The sequence below is a fragment of the Erythrolamprus reginae genome, chromosome 9 (genome assembly GCF_031021105.1).
Source record: "Erythrolamprus reginae isolate rEryReg1 chromosome 9, rEryReg1.hap1, whole genome shotgun sequence".
In the NCBI taxonomy this organism is placed as follows: domain Eukaryota; kingdom Metazoa; phylum Chordata; class Lepidosauria; order Squamata; family Dipsadidae; genus Erythrolamprus; species Erythrolamprus reginae.
Genome location: NC_091958.1, coordinates 48,423,161 through 48,439,824, shown reverse-complemented (window position 1 = coordinate 48,439,824; position 16,664 = coordinate 48,423,161). Strand labels below are relative to the sequence as shown.

Here is a 16,664-nt window from a genome sequence, read left to right as displayed (position 1 = left end):
TTAATTCAATTCATGTATGGTATGCTTGTATGTATGTTTGTTTCATAATGGGATTTTTAATATTTTAAATTGTAAATTATTAGATTTGTAATGAACTGTTTTATTGTGTTGTGAGCCGCCCCGAGTCCACGAAAGGGGCGGGATACAAATCTAATAAATAAATAAATAATAATAATAAATAAATAAACCTTTTTTTCCTCGAGTGCCGAGGGAAATTCAATTGCCTGGGGAGGGCGAAAACAGCTTCCCCCATCCCCCAGAGGTCCTTGGAGGCTGGAAACGGCCTATTTCCCAACTTCTGGTGAGCCCAGTAGGCTCGTGTTTTGCCCTCCCCAGGCTCCACAGGCTTCCCTGGAGCTGGGAGAGGGTAAAAACGCCCTCCCTATCCCCACGGAGGCTCTCTGGAAGCCAAAAACGCCCTCCCAGAAACTCCGTGTGAGCCGAAAATCAGCTGACTGGCACACACATGGACATTGGAGCTGAGCTAGAGCAACGGCTCACATGCCAGTAGATATGGCTCCGCGTGCCACCTGTGGCACCCGTGCCATAGGCTTGCCATCACTGGTGTAGGGTTTCCTGCCTAAGCAGGGGGGTTGGACTAGAAGACCTCCAAGGTCCCTTCTAAAACTCTGTTATTATATATATTATAGAAGTGCCTCACTCCCACTAGAGGTCAGCCTCCAAATTGGATTTTCAACAATTTGACAATTTTGCCTTCGGACTTGCAAGTCAAAAGAAGTTAACGTTCGTAGCTGTAATCCCACCCTGACAATTTTCAAAAGGTCAAAACTGTGAAGAAGGCTCCCTTGGATTGGGTTAAATTCCATTTTTGTAAGATGCCCTGAGCTGCGGAGAAGGGCGGCATAGAAATCCAATCAATCAATCAATCAATCAATCAATCAATCAATCAATCAATCAATGCATTTCATCCCAATTCATGTGTTTCATTTATAAATGCATTTATAAATTATAATTTATATGCTGGCTCTGTTAACAAGTGAGTCTAAGGAGAAGGGCGGCATAAAAAAATCAGATAAATAAATTTATCCTAATAAAACGAATGTATTTTATCCCCGAGAAAGAATAAAGAATTCTATTCAGGAAAAAAAAGTCTATTTTGGTCATTTACTTTGATGCCAATTTTTTTTTTTTAAAGTGACAACTTCTATTCCCCCCAGCTGTCAAATCACACCTTCCAGGGTTTTTGTTTCTTCCCCCCCCCCCCCCAACCCCAGTGTGGAAAATTCCGCTTTGAAAGATTGCTTGCAAGACTGCTCCGGATCAAATTTAACTGATTGCTTGCTGCTTATTGCTGGGATCAAAGACATTAGCTTCTCACCCAAGCCCTATTTGGCCACCTAATGGGAAGAGCCTGAGGCTGGGAAGGATGGAGGGCAAAGGAAGGAGGGGACGGCAGAGAAGGAAGTGGCTGGATGGACGGGAAGGCCTGGAGGAACGTTGCCCACGGGATCGCAATAATAATAATAATAATAATAATAATAATAATAATATAAAAGAAGTATTCTAGTTTGTTCTGGAGATTTTCTAGCCGATATTGAAGAAATTGGGATCAGAGAGAGAGAGATAATTGCTGTCTCTGAAAGCAAATACAGAATAAAAAGAGTTGGAAGGGACCTTGGAGGTCTTCTAGTCCAACCCCCTGTTCAAGCAGGAGACCTTATACCTGTGATGGCGAACCTATGGCACGCATGCCACAGGTGGTACATGGAGCCATATCTGAGGGCACCGAAACGTACTAAGTCAACTCCAGTGTACATGTGAATAGAATAGAATGGAATAGAATGGCTATCCAGGGATGGATAGCCACTACCGCCACTAGTGGTGTGCTGCATGCGCAGCTTCGGGGTTCTTGCATGCGTGTTTTTGCTTCTGTGCATGCTGGTCGTTCCCCTGAGATCAATGGCCCTTGGGCCTGTCGGAAAAGCCAGGTTTTTACAGCTTTCCGGAAGGCCAATAAGATGGGAGTAGTGTGGATCTCAGGAGGTAGCTGATTCCAGAGAGTCGGGGCAACCACAGAGAAGGCTCTCCTCCCATGGACCTGCCAGCCAACACTGTTTTGCTGAGGGGACCCGAAGGAGACCCACCCTGTGGGCTCTTACCGGTTGCTGGGAGATGAGCGGAGGAGAGGAGAAGAAAGGAAAGGAAGGAAAGGAGAGGAGAGGAGAGAGGAAAGGACCGGGAGTCACTGCTGGACCAGGACTCACTGCTCACGGTCACTCATGCCCTCATCACCTCGAGGCTCGACTACTGTAACGCTCTCTACATGGGGCCGCCTTTGAAAAGTGTTCAGAAACTTCAGGTCGTGCAGAATGCAGCTGCGAGAGCAGTCATGGGCTTTCCCAAATATGCCCATGTTACTCCAACACTCCGCAGTCTGCATTGGTTGCCGATCAGTTTCCGGTCACAATTCAAAGTGTTGGTTATGACCTATAAAGCCCTTCATGGCACCAGACCAGACTATCTCCAGGACCGCCTTCTGCTGCACGAATCCCAGCAACCAGTTAGGTCCCACAGAGTGGGTCTTCGGGTCCCGTCGACTAAACAATGTCGCTTGGCGGGACCCAGGGGAAGAGCCTTCTCTGTGGCGGCCCCGACCCTCTGGAACCAACTCCCCCCAGATATTAGAATTGCTCCCACCCTCCTTGCCTTTCGTAAGCTTCTTAAAACCCACCTCTGTCGCCAGGCATGGGGGAATTGAGATACTCTTTCCCCCTAGGCCTTTACAATTTTATGCATGGTATGTCTGTATGTATGTTTGTTTTACAATAGGGGTTTTTAACTGTTTATATTATCTATCTATCTATCTATCTATCTATCTATCTATCATCTATCTATCTTCTATCTATCTATCTATCATCTATCTATCTATCTATCATCTATCTATCATCTATCTATCATCTATCTATCTTCTATCTATCTATCTATCTATCATCTATCTATCATCTATCTATCTTCTATCTATCTATCTATCTATCTATCTATCTATCTATCTATCTATCTAATCTATCTATATCTATCTATCTATCTATCTATCTATCTATCTATCTATCTATCTATCTATCTATCTATCTATCTATCTATCTATCTATTGGATTGTCATATGCTGTTTACTACTGTTGTTAGCCGCCCCGAGTCTGCGGAGAGGGGCGGCATACAAATCCAATAAAATCAAATCAAAGGAAGATGAGATGAAGGGGAGGGGAGGGAGAGAGGGAGGGGAGGGAGGAAAGGAAAATAAGCAGAAAGGAAAGGAGAGATGGAAGGAGGGGAGGAAGGAAGGAAGGAAGGGGATGAGTAAAGAAAGAAAAGGGAAGGAGGAAGGAAACAAAAGGGGAAAGGAAATAAGAAAAGAAAGGAGAGAAAGGAATAAGACGATTGTTTCTCTGCTCTTTTCCCCTTTTCGAGAATTCCAATCTACAGCCACTGCCAGGGTCAAATTTTGACCTGATTTCCCTTCAACGTAGATATGCGTGTATGGACCACGAAGCAAGTTAGATCTGCAGGCATTAATCTGGCTTTCGGCTTGCTTCTCTTTTGCAATTGTTCTTTTGATTTCATAATCTTCAGGAGGTATTTTTTTCTCTCTCCTTCTATACAAACATCCCTCAATAGCAATACCTCGCTGGGTCCCAAATTGTGTTTCCCTTCTATTCCTTTGCTTTACTTAGGAGTAATCCCCTTCCACCTTTATTTCTGACAAAGTAACAACAGCCACCACGGCTTCTTGGAAAGGAAACATGAATCTCAGTCATTAATTTTCCTGTTTTCCAATCAAGAATGTCTAATTCAGCTTGCGCCCAAATCAATTATACCTGCGGCGTACTGAATAATCGGAACAGCCCAAGTATTTATGGGTTTAATTATGTTCCCTGCATTTAATTTGGTATTCAAATTTTTTTCAGATTCGCTTTATATGACGAGAACCAAGTTCTTCTTAACCTGCTGACTCACGGAAGCTTCCTTTAATCCTAAATGAAGTGGTACCTCTACCTAAGAACGCCTCTACTTACGAACTTTTCTAGATAAGAACTGAGTGTTCAAGATTTTTTGGCCTCTTTTCATGAACCATTTTCCACTTACAAACCCGAGCCTCCAAAACTGTAACCAGAAAAGGCAGGGAGAAGCCTCTGTGGGGCCTCTCTAGAAATCTCCTGGGGGAAAACGGCACCGGAAAAAGTGGGAGAAGCCTCAGTGGGGCCTCTCTAGGAATCTCCTGGGGGAAAACGGCACCGGAAAAAGTGGGAGAAGCCTCTGTGGGGCCTCTCTAGGAATCTCCTGGGGGAAAACGGCACCGGAAAAAGTGGGAGAAGCCTCAGTGGGGCCTCTCTAGAAATCTCCTGGGGGAAAACGGCACCGGAAAAAGTGGGAGAAGCCTCAGTGGGGCCTCTCTAGGAATCTCCTGGGGGAAAACGGCACCGGAAAAAGTGGGAGAAGCCTCAGTGGGGCCTCTCTAGAAATCTCCTGGGGGGAAACGGCACCGGAAAAAGTGGGAGAAGCCTCAGTGGGGCCTCTCTAGGAATCTCCTGGGGGAAAACAGCACCGGAAAAAGTGGGAGACGCCTCTGTGGGGCCTCTCTAGGAATCTCCTGGGGGAAAACGGCACCGGAAAAAGTGGGAGAAGCCTCAGTGGGGCCTCTCTAGAAATCTCCTGGGGGAAAACGGCACCGAAAAAAGTGAGAGAAGCCTCAGTGGGGCCTCTCTAGGAATCTCCTGGGGGAAAACGGCACCGGAAAAAGTGGGAGAAGCCTCAGTGGGGCCTCTCTAGGAATCTTCTGGGAGGAAAAAGTGCTGGAAAAGGCAGAGAGAAGCCTCAGTGGGGCCTCTCTAGGATCTCCGGGGAGGAAAAAGTGCCAGAGAAGGCGGGGAGAAGCCTCAGTGGGACTTATCTAGGAATCTCCTGGGAGGAAACAGTGCTGGAAAAGGCAGGGAGAAGCCTCCGTGGGGCCTCTCTAGGAATCTCCTGGGAGGAAACAGGGCCAGAAAAGGTGGAGTTTCCCCAATCACACACATTATTTGCTTTTACATTGATTCCTATGGGAAAAATTGCTTCATCTTACAAACGTTTCTACTTAAGAACCTGGTCACGGAACCAATTAAATTCGTAAGGAGAGGTACTTATTTATGTTCCCCTTCTAATATTCTAAAGCCACAACCGTTTTTCACACTTATGGCCAGTATTGGCTTCCTACCTGGAGGGGGGGGGGAGAACAGCGTACCGGTAGCAAAAATGGAGCTGCACCTGCAGCTCCAGGTGACTGGCGCATCCATGCGCACACATCATAGTGAGATATGGCTTCTTTTAGGGGGCAGAAAGATGCCTCTTATCCTCCCCAAAATACAGTGATTGATATCGCATCTCTTTTCAGCTCATCCTCACTGAGCGACCGCAATCGGGACAGGCCAACTCAGTCATTAAGCAAAGGCGTCACAAAGTGAAACTCCGACTGTGTTTCACGACACGGCTTCACAGTTTCCCTTTGCTTTCCTGACCCACAAAAGGTTGTAAAGGCAAAGGATTTATTTATTTATTTATTTTTATTTATTTATTAGATTTGTATGCCGCCCCTCTCCGTAGACTCGGGGCGGCTCACAACAATAACAAGAACAATGTAAAAAACAAATCTAATAATTTAAAAAACACTAAAAACCCCATTATTAAAAGCAAACACACAAACAAACATTCCATGTATAAACTGAATAGGCCCGGGGGAGATGTCTCAGTTCCCCCATGCCTGACGACAGAGGTGGGTTTTAAGAACTTTATGAAAGGCAAGGAGGGTGGGGGCAACTCTGATATCTGGGGGGAGTTGGTTCCAAAGGGCCGGGGCCGCCACATAGAAGGCTCTTCCCCTGGGTCCCGCCAAACGACACTGTTTAGTTGACGGGACCCGGAGAAGGCCAACTCTGTGGGACCTAACTGGTCGCCGGGATTCGTGCGGCAGAAGGCGGTCCCGGAGATATTCTGGTCCGGTGCCATGAAGGGCTTTATAGGTCATAACCAACACTTTGAATTGTGACCGGAAACTGATCGGCAACCAATGCAGACTGCGGAGTGTTGGTGTGACATGGGCATATTTAGGAAAGCCCATGATTGCTCTCGCAGCTGCATTCTGCACGATCTGAAGTTTCCGAACACTTTTCAAAGGTAGCCCCATGTAGAGAGCGTTACAGTAGTCGAGCCTCGAGGTGATGAGGGCATGAGTGACTGTGAGCAGTGACTCCCTGTCCAAATAGGGCCGCAACTGGTGCACCAGGTAAACCTGGGCAAACGTCCCCCTCGCCACAGCTGAAAGATGTTTCTCTAATGTGAGCTGTGGATCGAGGAGGACACCCAAGTTGTGAACCCTCTCTGAGGGGGTCAATAATTCCCCCCCCCCCAGGGTTATGGACGGACAGATGGAATTGTCCTTGGGAGGCAAAACCCACAGCCACTCCGTCTTATCCAGGTTGAGCTTGAGTCTGTTGACACCCATCCAGACCCCAACATCCTCCAGGCACCGGCACATCACTTCCACTGCTTCGCTGACTGGACAACGGGTGGAGATGCAAAGGTGGGTATCATCTGCATATTGATGATACCTCACCCCATGCCCTTGGATGATCTCACCCAGTGGTTTATTTGCCCACCGCCTTTTCCATCACCGCCGCGGCTCTTAAGAGTCGCTAAAGGAAGCAGTTGCTAAACGGGGACCGCCCGTAATTGCAAACGGAAGAGAACTCCGCAGGAATTAGAGGAGAAAAATGGAAAAATCTGTAGCAGCAAAGCGTTGGTTTGTTTATCGGAAGCCAGCATCCTTGGAGAATTTGGCTTCCAGCATCAAAGAACGCCTCCATTCTTAGACTAATTACAAGCTAAAACCTTGCTGTTATGAATTACCTTTCAATGAACCATTTTAATGGGCTTTCGTGACTCAGCCTCTTGAAAGTTGTTGATTATTACTTAATTACAGACGCCTGTACGCGTTGCTCAACATATGGAGTTAATAGCAACCGAGTGTTAGGGTTTTTATTTTATTTTCCCCCCCCGTTGAATTTTGCCCATTCCTGTTTCATTTCCCTAAAACTGACTTCAGCCCAACCATAAAAAACAGGGAAAGGAGGTCTATAAAAAAAATGGACATGCATCCTATCTCTTCGACAAGCTGGCTTTGATTAAGCCTCCAAGCTGCAAGCTATAAAAACGGGTACATAAAATTTCCATTGTTGGTGTTTTGCTTTATTGCAGGAAGGTCCAACTTGTGGATTTCAACTGTTGGCTGGGAGTTAAAGAAGCAGGCTGGGGAATTCTGGGAGTTGAAGTCCACCAACACTCTGCAGTCTGCATTGGTTGCCGATCAGTTTCCGGTCACAATTCAAAGTGTTGGTTATGACCTATAAAGCCCTTCATGGCACCGGACCAGATGATCTCAGGGACCGCCTTCTGCTGCACGAATTCCAGCGACCAGTTAGGTCCACAGAGTGGGTCTTCTCCGGGTCCTGTTGACTAAACAATGTCGTCTGGCAGGACCCAGGGGAAGAGCCTTCTCTATGGCGGCCCCGGCCCTCTGGAACCAACTCCCCCCAGAGATTAGAATTGCCCCCACCCTCCTTGCCTTTCGTAAGCTACTTAAAACCCACCTCTGCCGCCTGGCAATGGGGGAATTGAGATACACTTTCCCCCTAGGCCTTTACAATTTTATGCATGGTATGTCTGTATGTATGTTTGGTTTTTTATTATAATGGGTTTTAATTGTTTTTAGTATTGGATTATTGTTATACGCTGTCTTATTATTGCTGTTAGCCGCCCCGAGTCTCCAGAGAGGGGCAGCATGCAAATCCAATAAATAAATAAAATAAATAAATAATCTTAAATGGGCCAGTTGCTAAATCTCCAAGTTTCTTTTTTTCTGTTTTTCTTAAAAGCCTCCAGGCTGCGAGCTATAAATTATTATTTGATATTATTATTTTTCTTTCCATAATTTCCATATATACATCCGTGCATTGAAGCACTGCAAAGCATTTTACTACCACACTGTGGGCGTGACTTGTTGGGTGTGGCTTGATGGCCATGTGAACAGGTAGGAGTGGCTTGATGGCCATGTGACCATGTGGGAGTGGCTTGACAATCATGTGACAGGGTGGCTTAAAAGGGTTTAAAAAAGGAGCTTAAAACGGAGCTTGGGAGCCCGTTTCCACTGGCGGAGCACTCAATCCGCCAGGCGCCCCTGACATGAGTGACGTTAAGCTGGCCACGCCCACCCTGGCCATCCGAGGTCAAACACGTGCCACAGGTTGGCCATCACGGCCTTAGAAGAAAAAAACCCTGTATTGTAGGAAATCTAACTTCCATCCACGGTGGGGATGGGACTGTTACTTCTGACCTCCTGAAGTCTTCACCAAAACAATCCTGTCATTGGGAACCACATGTTCACACTTTGGTATGAAATGAAAAATCCAACACTCACCTGAGCTTCAAAGCCTTTGTCAGGGTTCAGAGGCTGATCCTGTAAAAAGAACACCAAAAGTTGATTGGTTTCAGAAAGCTTGACTGGTCAGCAGAGACTGAATTACAGTTAATGAATACAGGGGTACCTCTACCTAAGAACGCCTCTACTTACGAACCTTTCTAGATAAGAACCGGGTGTTCAAGATTTTTTTTGCCTCTTCTCAAGAACCATTTTCCACTTACAAACCCGAGCCTCCGAAACTGTAACTGGAAAAGGCAGGAAGAAGCCATGGGGCCTCTCTATGAATCTCCTGGGAGGAAACAGGGCCGGAAAAGATGGGGAGAAGCCTCCGTGGGGCCTCTCTAGGAATATCCTGGGAGGAAAAAGGGCCGGAAAAGGTGGGGAGAATCCTCCATTGGGCCTCTCTAGGAATCTCCTGGGAGGAAAAAGGGCTGGAAAAGGTGGGGAGAATCCTCCATTGGGCCATTCTAGGAATCTCCTGGGAGGAAACAGGGCAAGAAAAGGCGGGGAGAAACCTCCGTGGGGCCCCTATACGAATCTCCTGGTAGGAAACAGGGCCCGAAAAGGTGAGGAGAAGCCTCCGTGGGCCTCTCTAGGAATCTCCTGGGAGGAAACGGCCAAAAAAGGTGGGGAGAAGCCTCCATGGAGCCTCTCTAGGAATATCCTGGGAGGAAACAGGGCCAGAAAAGGCGGGGAGAATTCTCCATTGGGCCTCTCTAGGAATCTCCTGGGAGGAAACGGTTGGAAAAGGCGGGGAGAAGCCTCCATGGGGCCTCTCTAGGAATCTCCTGAGAGGAAACAGGGCCTCCACCCTCCCTGGGGTTTCCCCAATCGCACACATTATTTGCTTTTACATTGATTCCTATGGGAAAAATTGCTTCTTCTTACAAACTTTTCTACTTAACACCTTGGTCATGGAATGAATTAGGTTCGTAAGTAGAGGTACCTCTGTATATATATAAAGATGAAAAAACAATAGACATCACACTATCTCCGGAAAGTTTAAATTTCTTTTTAGTTTAAATTTTTTAAAATTATACTAAGCCCCTGCTCAAATCGTCAAAGTGTAAAATCTCCATTGAAGAAGGAGATTGGAGGATTGTTGACCACTGGATTAGAAGACTTCCAAGGTCCCTTCCAAATCTATTGTTCTACGTTCGACATTCTCTATATCAGTGTTTCCCAACCTTGGCAACTTGAAGATATCTGGACTTCAACTCCCAGAATTCCCCAGCCAGCGAATGCTGGCTGGGGAATTCTGGGAGTTGAAGTCCAGATATCTTCAAGTTGCCAAGGTTGGGAAACACTGCTCTATATCCATTAGAAGCTACCTAACGTAGCTTGGATCATTTTTCCTCCTTCTTTTATGCCCGAGTGGGGATTTGGGGGTGGGAGGGGGGGAAATGCATTTATTTTAATTCTGTATTAAAATCTTAAAAGGCCAATGAAAAGAGCTGACACTGAACATCGCGCGTGGCTTTTGGCAGAAAACCTGCAGTGCCAGAAAAGAAATAATTTAATCATTTGCTAGACCAGGTATCACCGCTACATTAGTAAGATAAACTTCGTTAGGAACTATTCACTGTTAATTTGAGGCAGTGCACCCGGAGCCAAGAAAGTGATTTGTACAATCTGTTGCAAGGCTCCCCGCGGAAGCTTCCGGAGCTGGTGAAAGGAGAGGATGCAAAACCAAAATATCCAAAACAGAAGCGGTTCTCAATTTACCACCACACTTCGCTATTATATTAAGTGCGGTGCTTGTTAAAGTGACTCACACCCATTTCTTGACCTTTATCTTCATAGAATAGAATAGAATAGAATAGTATAGAATAGAATAGAATTCTTTATTAACCAAGTGTGATTGGACACTCGGAATTTGTCTTTGGTGCAGATGCTCTCAGTGTGCATAACAGAAAAGATACATTCGTCCTGAGGTAAATCCTGAGGTAAAACACTTAATGATTGACATAGGGTACAAATAAGCTATCAGGAAACAATATTAATATCCTAAGGATACAAGCAACACCGTTATTGTCATTAGTGGGAATAGACTAGACTAGACTAGAATAGAATAGAATAGAATAGACTAGAATAGAATAAAATAGAATAGAATTCTTTATTGGCCGAGTGTGATTGGACACACAAGGAATTTGTTTTTGGTGCAGATGCTCTCAGTGTATATAAAAGAAAAATTGTCAAGAATCATGAGGTAAAAATACCACTTAATGATTGTCATAGGGGTCAAATAAGCAATGAGGAAACAATATTAATAAAAATATATGTCACAGAAGGAAAATGCCTTATCCATCCACCCACCCATCCATTTGATTGATTAATTGATTTTCTTCTGAGACTCATTACAAGAAGTAATACAAACATGATAGAAATCTATATAAAATTACAACTAAGAATCCCCATAGTTAAAAACCAACTAAAAAGATTCAAACATCATGCATCAGACATTCATTCATTGGGCGGGGCAAGGTATTAAAATTTCAATGGTCCCAGGCCCGCCGGCAGAGGGAGTTTGCAGAAGGCAGGGAGAGTGGGGGCTGTAGCTTATGGATCCTCCTCTTTCCTTCCTCCTCCTCCTCCTCCTCTTCCCCCTCCTCCTCCAGGAACCAGGAATGTTTGATATTGTGAAAGCCCCTAGCATAGTTCTCTCTAAGCTGAGCAGTGAGCAATCGCTCACTTAAAAATCATCATCAACTCAGAGTTTTCCAAACCTGCCCAGAAGCCGAGAGGGAAGGAGAGAGAGGGAAGGAGAGAGAGAGGAAGAGAGAGAAACAGATAGAAAAAAGAGAGGAAGGAAAAGAGAAAGAAAAAGAATGGGAGTAAGGAAGAGAGAAAGAAAATCAAAATCTAGTTTGAAACTAGCTCAACTATTTAAGTGGCATTTTGATATTGATAGAGTTGCCCTATTATGAGCTCACTGTTATAGACACACAGTACAGTATTTTATTTTGAAATTCTCTGAGGCAAAAGAGGGTGGGTTTTTTATTTGTTTGTTTATTTGTTTGTTTGCTTGTTTTTATTTATTTATTTATTATTTCTGTGCCGCCCAGTCACTATACTTTTCCGCCCACCCCCCAAAAAAAAATTAGAGGGAACACTGGCCCCTAGTATCTTGACACTTTTTGGGGGGTCATTCTATCAAACACCCTTGTTGGTGGCTGCTTCTTCTACTCCTCCTTCTCCTCCCCCTCCTCTTCTTTCTTCTTCTTCCTCCCCCCCCCCCCACTCTTTCCCTTCTCCACCTCCAGAGCCCTTCCCCTCAACGAAAGGCAGATGGCTAAACCTTGGCAGGAACATTGGCCTCTTCCATACAAAACCCGCTCTATTTAAAATCCCTGGCATGCCCACCGCAGCGCCAAAGCTCCCATTAAAGCCTCCCGGTTTGCCAATCAACAAAAGCTAAGAATATAATTCCACCACTTCTTTAAAAAGCAAAATCTGGTCTCTCTCTCTCTCTCTCTCTTCCCCGCTCCTTCTGCCCACCCTCAACGAAGCCTCCCACTAACACCGAGAATAGCTCCTTTTTCCTACTTCCTCAGACGTCCTCCTGTCGTCTTGCGGCAAGAGGGGGGAAAAAACCTCATAAAAGTGTGGCCTTGCCAGCCAGCGCCGTGCACAGCTTCCTGTCCAACATGCTCCATGCTCTTAAGCTGAGAAATTGGCCTTTGGAAAAAGCCCCTGTGAACGTTAAGGTCCGCTCCCTGAAAAACAAGGCCAAGGATTCATCCAGAGTCTCAGCATCTTGGATTACCGTTTAGCCTGATTTGGGAATGAATAAAGAGGTTTTATCCCAGCCAGGAGTAACAAGGTTGAAATGAAACATAGAAACATAGAAGATTGACGGCAGAAAAAGACCTCATGGTCCATCTAGTCTGCCCTTATACTATTTATTTATTTTATTTGTTTATTGGATTTGTATGCCGCCCCTCTCCGTAGAGTCGGGGCGGCTAACAACAGTAATAAAAACCAGCATGTAAATCCAATACTAAAACAACTAAAAAACCCTTATTGTAAAACCAAACATCCATACAAACAAACATACCATGCATAAATATCTCAGTTCCCCCATGCCTGACGGCAGAGGTGGGTTTTAAGGAGCTTACGAAAGTCGAGGAGGGTGGGGTCAATTCTAATCTCCGTGGGGAGTTGGTTCCAGAGGGCGGGGCCGCCACAGAGAAGGCTTTTCCCCTGGGCCCCGCCAAAATACATTTCCTGTATTTTATCTTAGGATGCATCTACCGTATGTTTATCCCAGGCATGTTTCAATTCAGTGACTGTGGATTTACCAACCACGTCTGCTGGAAGTTTGTTCCAAGCATCTATGACTCTTTCAGTCAAATAATATTTTCTCACGTTGCTTTGATGGGCTTGGGCCTGATTCAGCATGGCTCTTCTTATGTTCTTATGTTAGACAGATTCATGGATGCCAAGTGTATTGGTGGTTATTGAAACGGATGTCCATGTGCCACCTCTATGTTGGTTGAGGCAGGCAGGATTCCCTTGAGTACCATTTGTTGGGGGTCAAGGGGAAGGGAGGGTGTTGCCTTCTCTTTCTGCTCAAGATCCCCATGGACAATTGGTGGGCCACTGTGGGACACAGAGTGCTGGACTTAATGGGTTTCGGTTTGATTCAGCAGGGCTCTTCTTATGATCTTTCCCCCAACTAACCTCAGATGGTGCCCCCTTCTTCTTGTGTTCACTTTCCTATTAAAACACTTCCCTCCTGAACCTTATTTAACCCTTTAACATATTTAAATGTTTCGATCATGTCCCCCCCCCTTTCCCTTCTGTCCTCCAGACCAGTGATTTTCAACCTTTTTTGAGCCGCGGCACATTTTTTACTTTTACAAAACCATGTGGCACATTGAGGGGGGGGTGGCTAAAAAAAGTTTGGACAAAAAAATTCTCTCTCTCTCTCTTCCTCCCTTTCGCTCTATTTCTCTCTCCCTCTTCTTTTCTCTCTCCATCCCTCTTTCTTTCTCTCTTCCTTCTTTCCTCTTTGCTCTCTTTCTCTCTCCCTCCCTCCATGTCTTTCTCTCTCCCACCTTCCCTCCCTCTCTTTCTCTCTCTCTCTTGCTTTCTTTCTCTCTTGTTCTCTTTCTCTCTCTTGCTTTCTTTCTCTCTTGCTTTCTTTCTCTCTTGCTTGCTTTCTCTTTCTCTCTTGCTTTCTCTCTCTCTCTTTCTCTCTTGTTTTCTTTTTCTCTTGCTTGCTTTCTCTCTCTCTTGCTCTTTCTTTCTCTCTTGTTTTCTTTCTCTCTCTGAGCTTCGCGGCACACCTGACCATGTCTCGCGGCACACTAGTGTGCCACGGCACACTGGTTGAAAAACACTGCTCCAGACTATATCGAGTGAGTTCATTTAGGTCTTTCCTGATAGGTTTTATGCTTAAGACCTTCCGCCATTTTTGTAGCCTGTCTTTGGACCCGTTCAACTTTATCAATCTCTTTTTCTAGGTGAGGTCTCCAGAACTGGACACAGTATTTCAAATGTGGTCCCACCAGCGCTCTATACAGCGAGATGAAAAGAGGGAAGGGGGGGGGGGAAAGAGGAGGTTTTGGAATACCGTGGCAGAGAAAAAATGCTTGACCCATACAATGGGGGGCTTTTAGGAATTAGCAACAAGGTTTAGTGGTGAGAGCCTTTGGGGAAATTAAAAGGCATCTCTTTTACATGGGTTGCAAAACCCCTGATTTCCAAAAATCGTTTTTCTAATTTCCCCGACTATAAAATGGGTTCCAACTTCCAACCCTATTTTGCAATTCCAAATCATGCACGTTTTGCTAATTTTTATTTTTTGTTAAGCGGTCCAAAAAAAAATCCGCAAAGGTCTCGACACAGCATCTTAATCAGGTTAACAAAACGATGTATAAATTTTCAAGCTTTCAAGTACTTTTCATCAGGCAGGAGGGTGAAAAATTCAGCAATCTATTCCAAAGCCCTGAGGTTGCTTTTTCCCCCCTTGTACATTTTAAAGTTTACTTTTGACTTATCTTCCCTGCTATAAAATTCTTGGAAATGCGAGAGTTTGTAAACCCGTCCTCGCCACATAAGGAGATTGCACTGATTTCAATATTAGACGTGCAGACTCTTCTGTGTAAATTTGGTTATTGCACCACTTGGCCTATAAAAGATGTATCAGCAGAGGCCACTTGTTGCATTATTTAACAGAGAAAATCTCCTTTAAATTCCTATAACAATTCTATCAGCCCATCTCGCTATCTGGAAAACCCCAAATTAGCCATCGGAATCTCAAATGACAAGGAAATTCAAATAACAAGTGTTATCTTGAAAAACGTCAAGTGGCTCCATTGTTTAGCCAATGTAACTTATTCACCTTGGACACTGATTGGGAGAAAAAAAGAAAGAAAGAAAGAGAGAGAGAGAGAGAGAGAGAGAGAGAATGAGAGAGAGAGAGAGGGAGGGAGGGAGGGAGGAAGGGAGAGGGACAGAAGGAAGGGGGAGAGAAGGAAGCGTAGGAAGAAAGGAAGGAAAAGAAAGGAGAGGGAAGGGAAGGAGGGAAAGAAGGAAGGAAGGACGAAAGAAAGAGGGGAGGAGAGGAACACAAAGAAGGGAGGGAAGGAGGTGTAGGAAAATGGAAGGAAAAGAAATGAGGGGGAGGGGAGGGAGGGAGGGAGGGAAGGAAGGAGGAAGGAAGGAAGGAAGGAAGGAAGGAAGGAAGAAGGCAAAACCTAGAATTTGAGCACACCTGTAAAAAAGCACAATTGTTGCATTTACAGGATACACATCCAGCAAATGGAAGATAAGCAACATAAGGATTTATTTTTCTTTTAAAAAGTTGTATCAAACTTTATTATAGCATAAAATACAATGAAAATAAAGATTTAAAAAATGTAAAGGGGGCGGCGTGCAGGATGGGGAAAAAAAGCTCAGGTTGTTTTGGGGTGTTTTTTTTTTTAGTATTTACTGTGTTGGAAAAAGTTGGAAATCACCTGGAGGCTGCTTTTTGACTACTATTTAAACTGGCCTGTTTACTTTCCTGAAGGCTGAGTTATTTGTTGATTTTACTGAATGTTTTGTTGCCAACTCAAATTTCCTAAACGTTCCCTTATTTATGTATTGACTTTATGGAATATTTTGTTGCTGATTTGATTTTCTTAAATGTTTCCTTATTTATTTGTTGACTGCGCCGAATATTTTCTTGCTGACTTGATTTTCCTAAATGTTTCCTTATTTATTTGTTGACTTCACTGACTTATTGAGTTATGGCCTTGTTGAGTTCCCTGGGCTTAAGCGCATCCCAATCACAGCTGACACGGAGCGGCTTACGTACCCTCTCTGTCAATCACAAAATTAAAAATGGAAGCAAAAATGAGAGATATCAGCAAGGAGGGTAGTGCTTGGCTGACGGTTTGCTCAGATGTGTACCATACAGTGCTAAAAATACAGCTTCTGCACATGCCCAGAAGCAAAAAAAACCCCAAGATGGCGGTGCCTATGGCGCCACCGAGAGAGCTAGTTTGGGGCATGGCAGACCTAGGTCTCTGCCAGCTCCAGCGACCCAGGTCTCCAAGTTACTACTGGTTCCATAGAACCAGTCCAAACCAGGAGGAACCCACCTCTGTGGTGAGTATGCAGGTCTCCAAGTTACTACTGGTTCCATAGAACCAGTCCAAACCAGGAGGAACCCACCTCTGTGGTGAGTATGCATGATGTAGTAAAAGACAGAAGCGGGGCTGTGCTATTAGAGAATAAGCTCCATCCCTTTTGAGCAAGCATAGAAACATAAAAGATTGACGGCAGAAAAAGACCTCATGGTCCATCTAGTCTGCCCTTATGGATCTATTTTTATCCCAGGCATGTTTAAATTCAGTTACTGTGGATTTATTATTTTGTGGCATTACGATTTCACAAAATAATAATAATAATTAATAATAATTTATTAGATTTGTATGCCGCCCCTCTCCGAAGACTCGGAGCGGCTCACAAAAGAGGTGGAGCTTGTATCGCAGCCTGCAAAGTCCACATTACACATCTCCAGAGTAAACTAATGTGGCTACTCATCCCACCTTTTTCAAAGGCTCCTATGAGTACAGTCAGGTACGCAGAACCAGTAGAAAAATTTTGACCAATTTTTTTTCTTTTTTTCCCCTTCTGGGCTCTGGTTTTGTTTTTCCTATCGTAGTGAATGAGATTGAATGTGTATAATTTTAGAAGACCTGTG

General features: G+C 44.7%; 1 protein-coding gene across 1 annotated transcript in view; it reads right to left on the bottom strand.

Annotated features, from left to right (window-relative positions):
- The window catches only part of XYLT1 (xylosyltransferase 1), a 192,349-nt gene that overhangs the window by 122,797 nt on the left and 52,888 nt on the right, over positions 1 to 16,664 (bottom strand). The window contains exon 2 of the mRNA XM_070761135.1: positions 8,465 to 8,503. Coding sequence (XP_070617236.1) covers positions 8,465 to 8,503 — 39 coding nt within the window. The remainder of the gene's footprint in view (positions 1 to 8,464; positions 8,504 to 16,664) is intronic.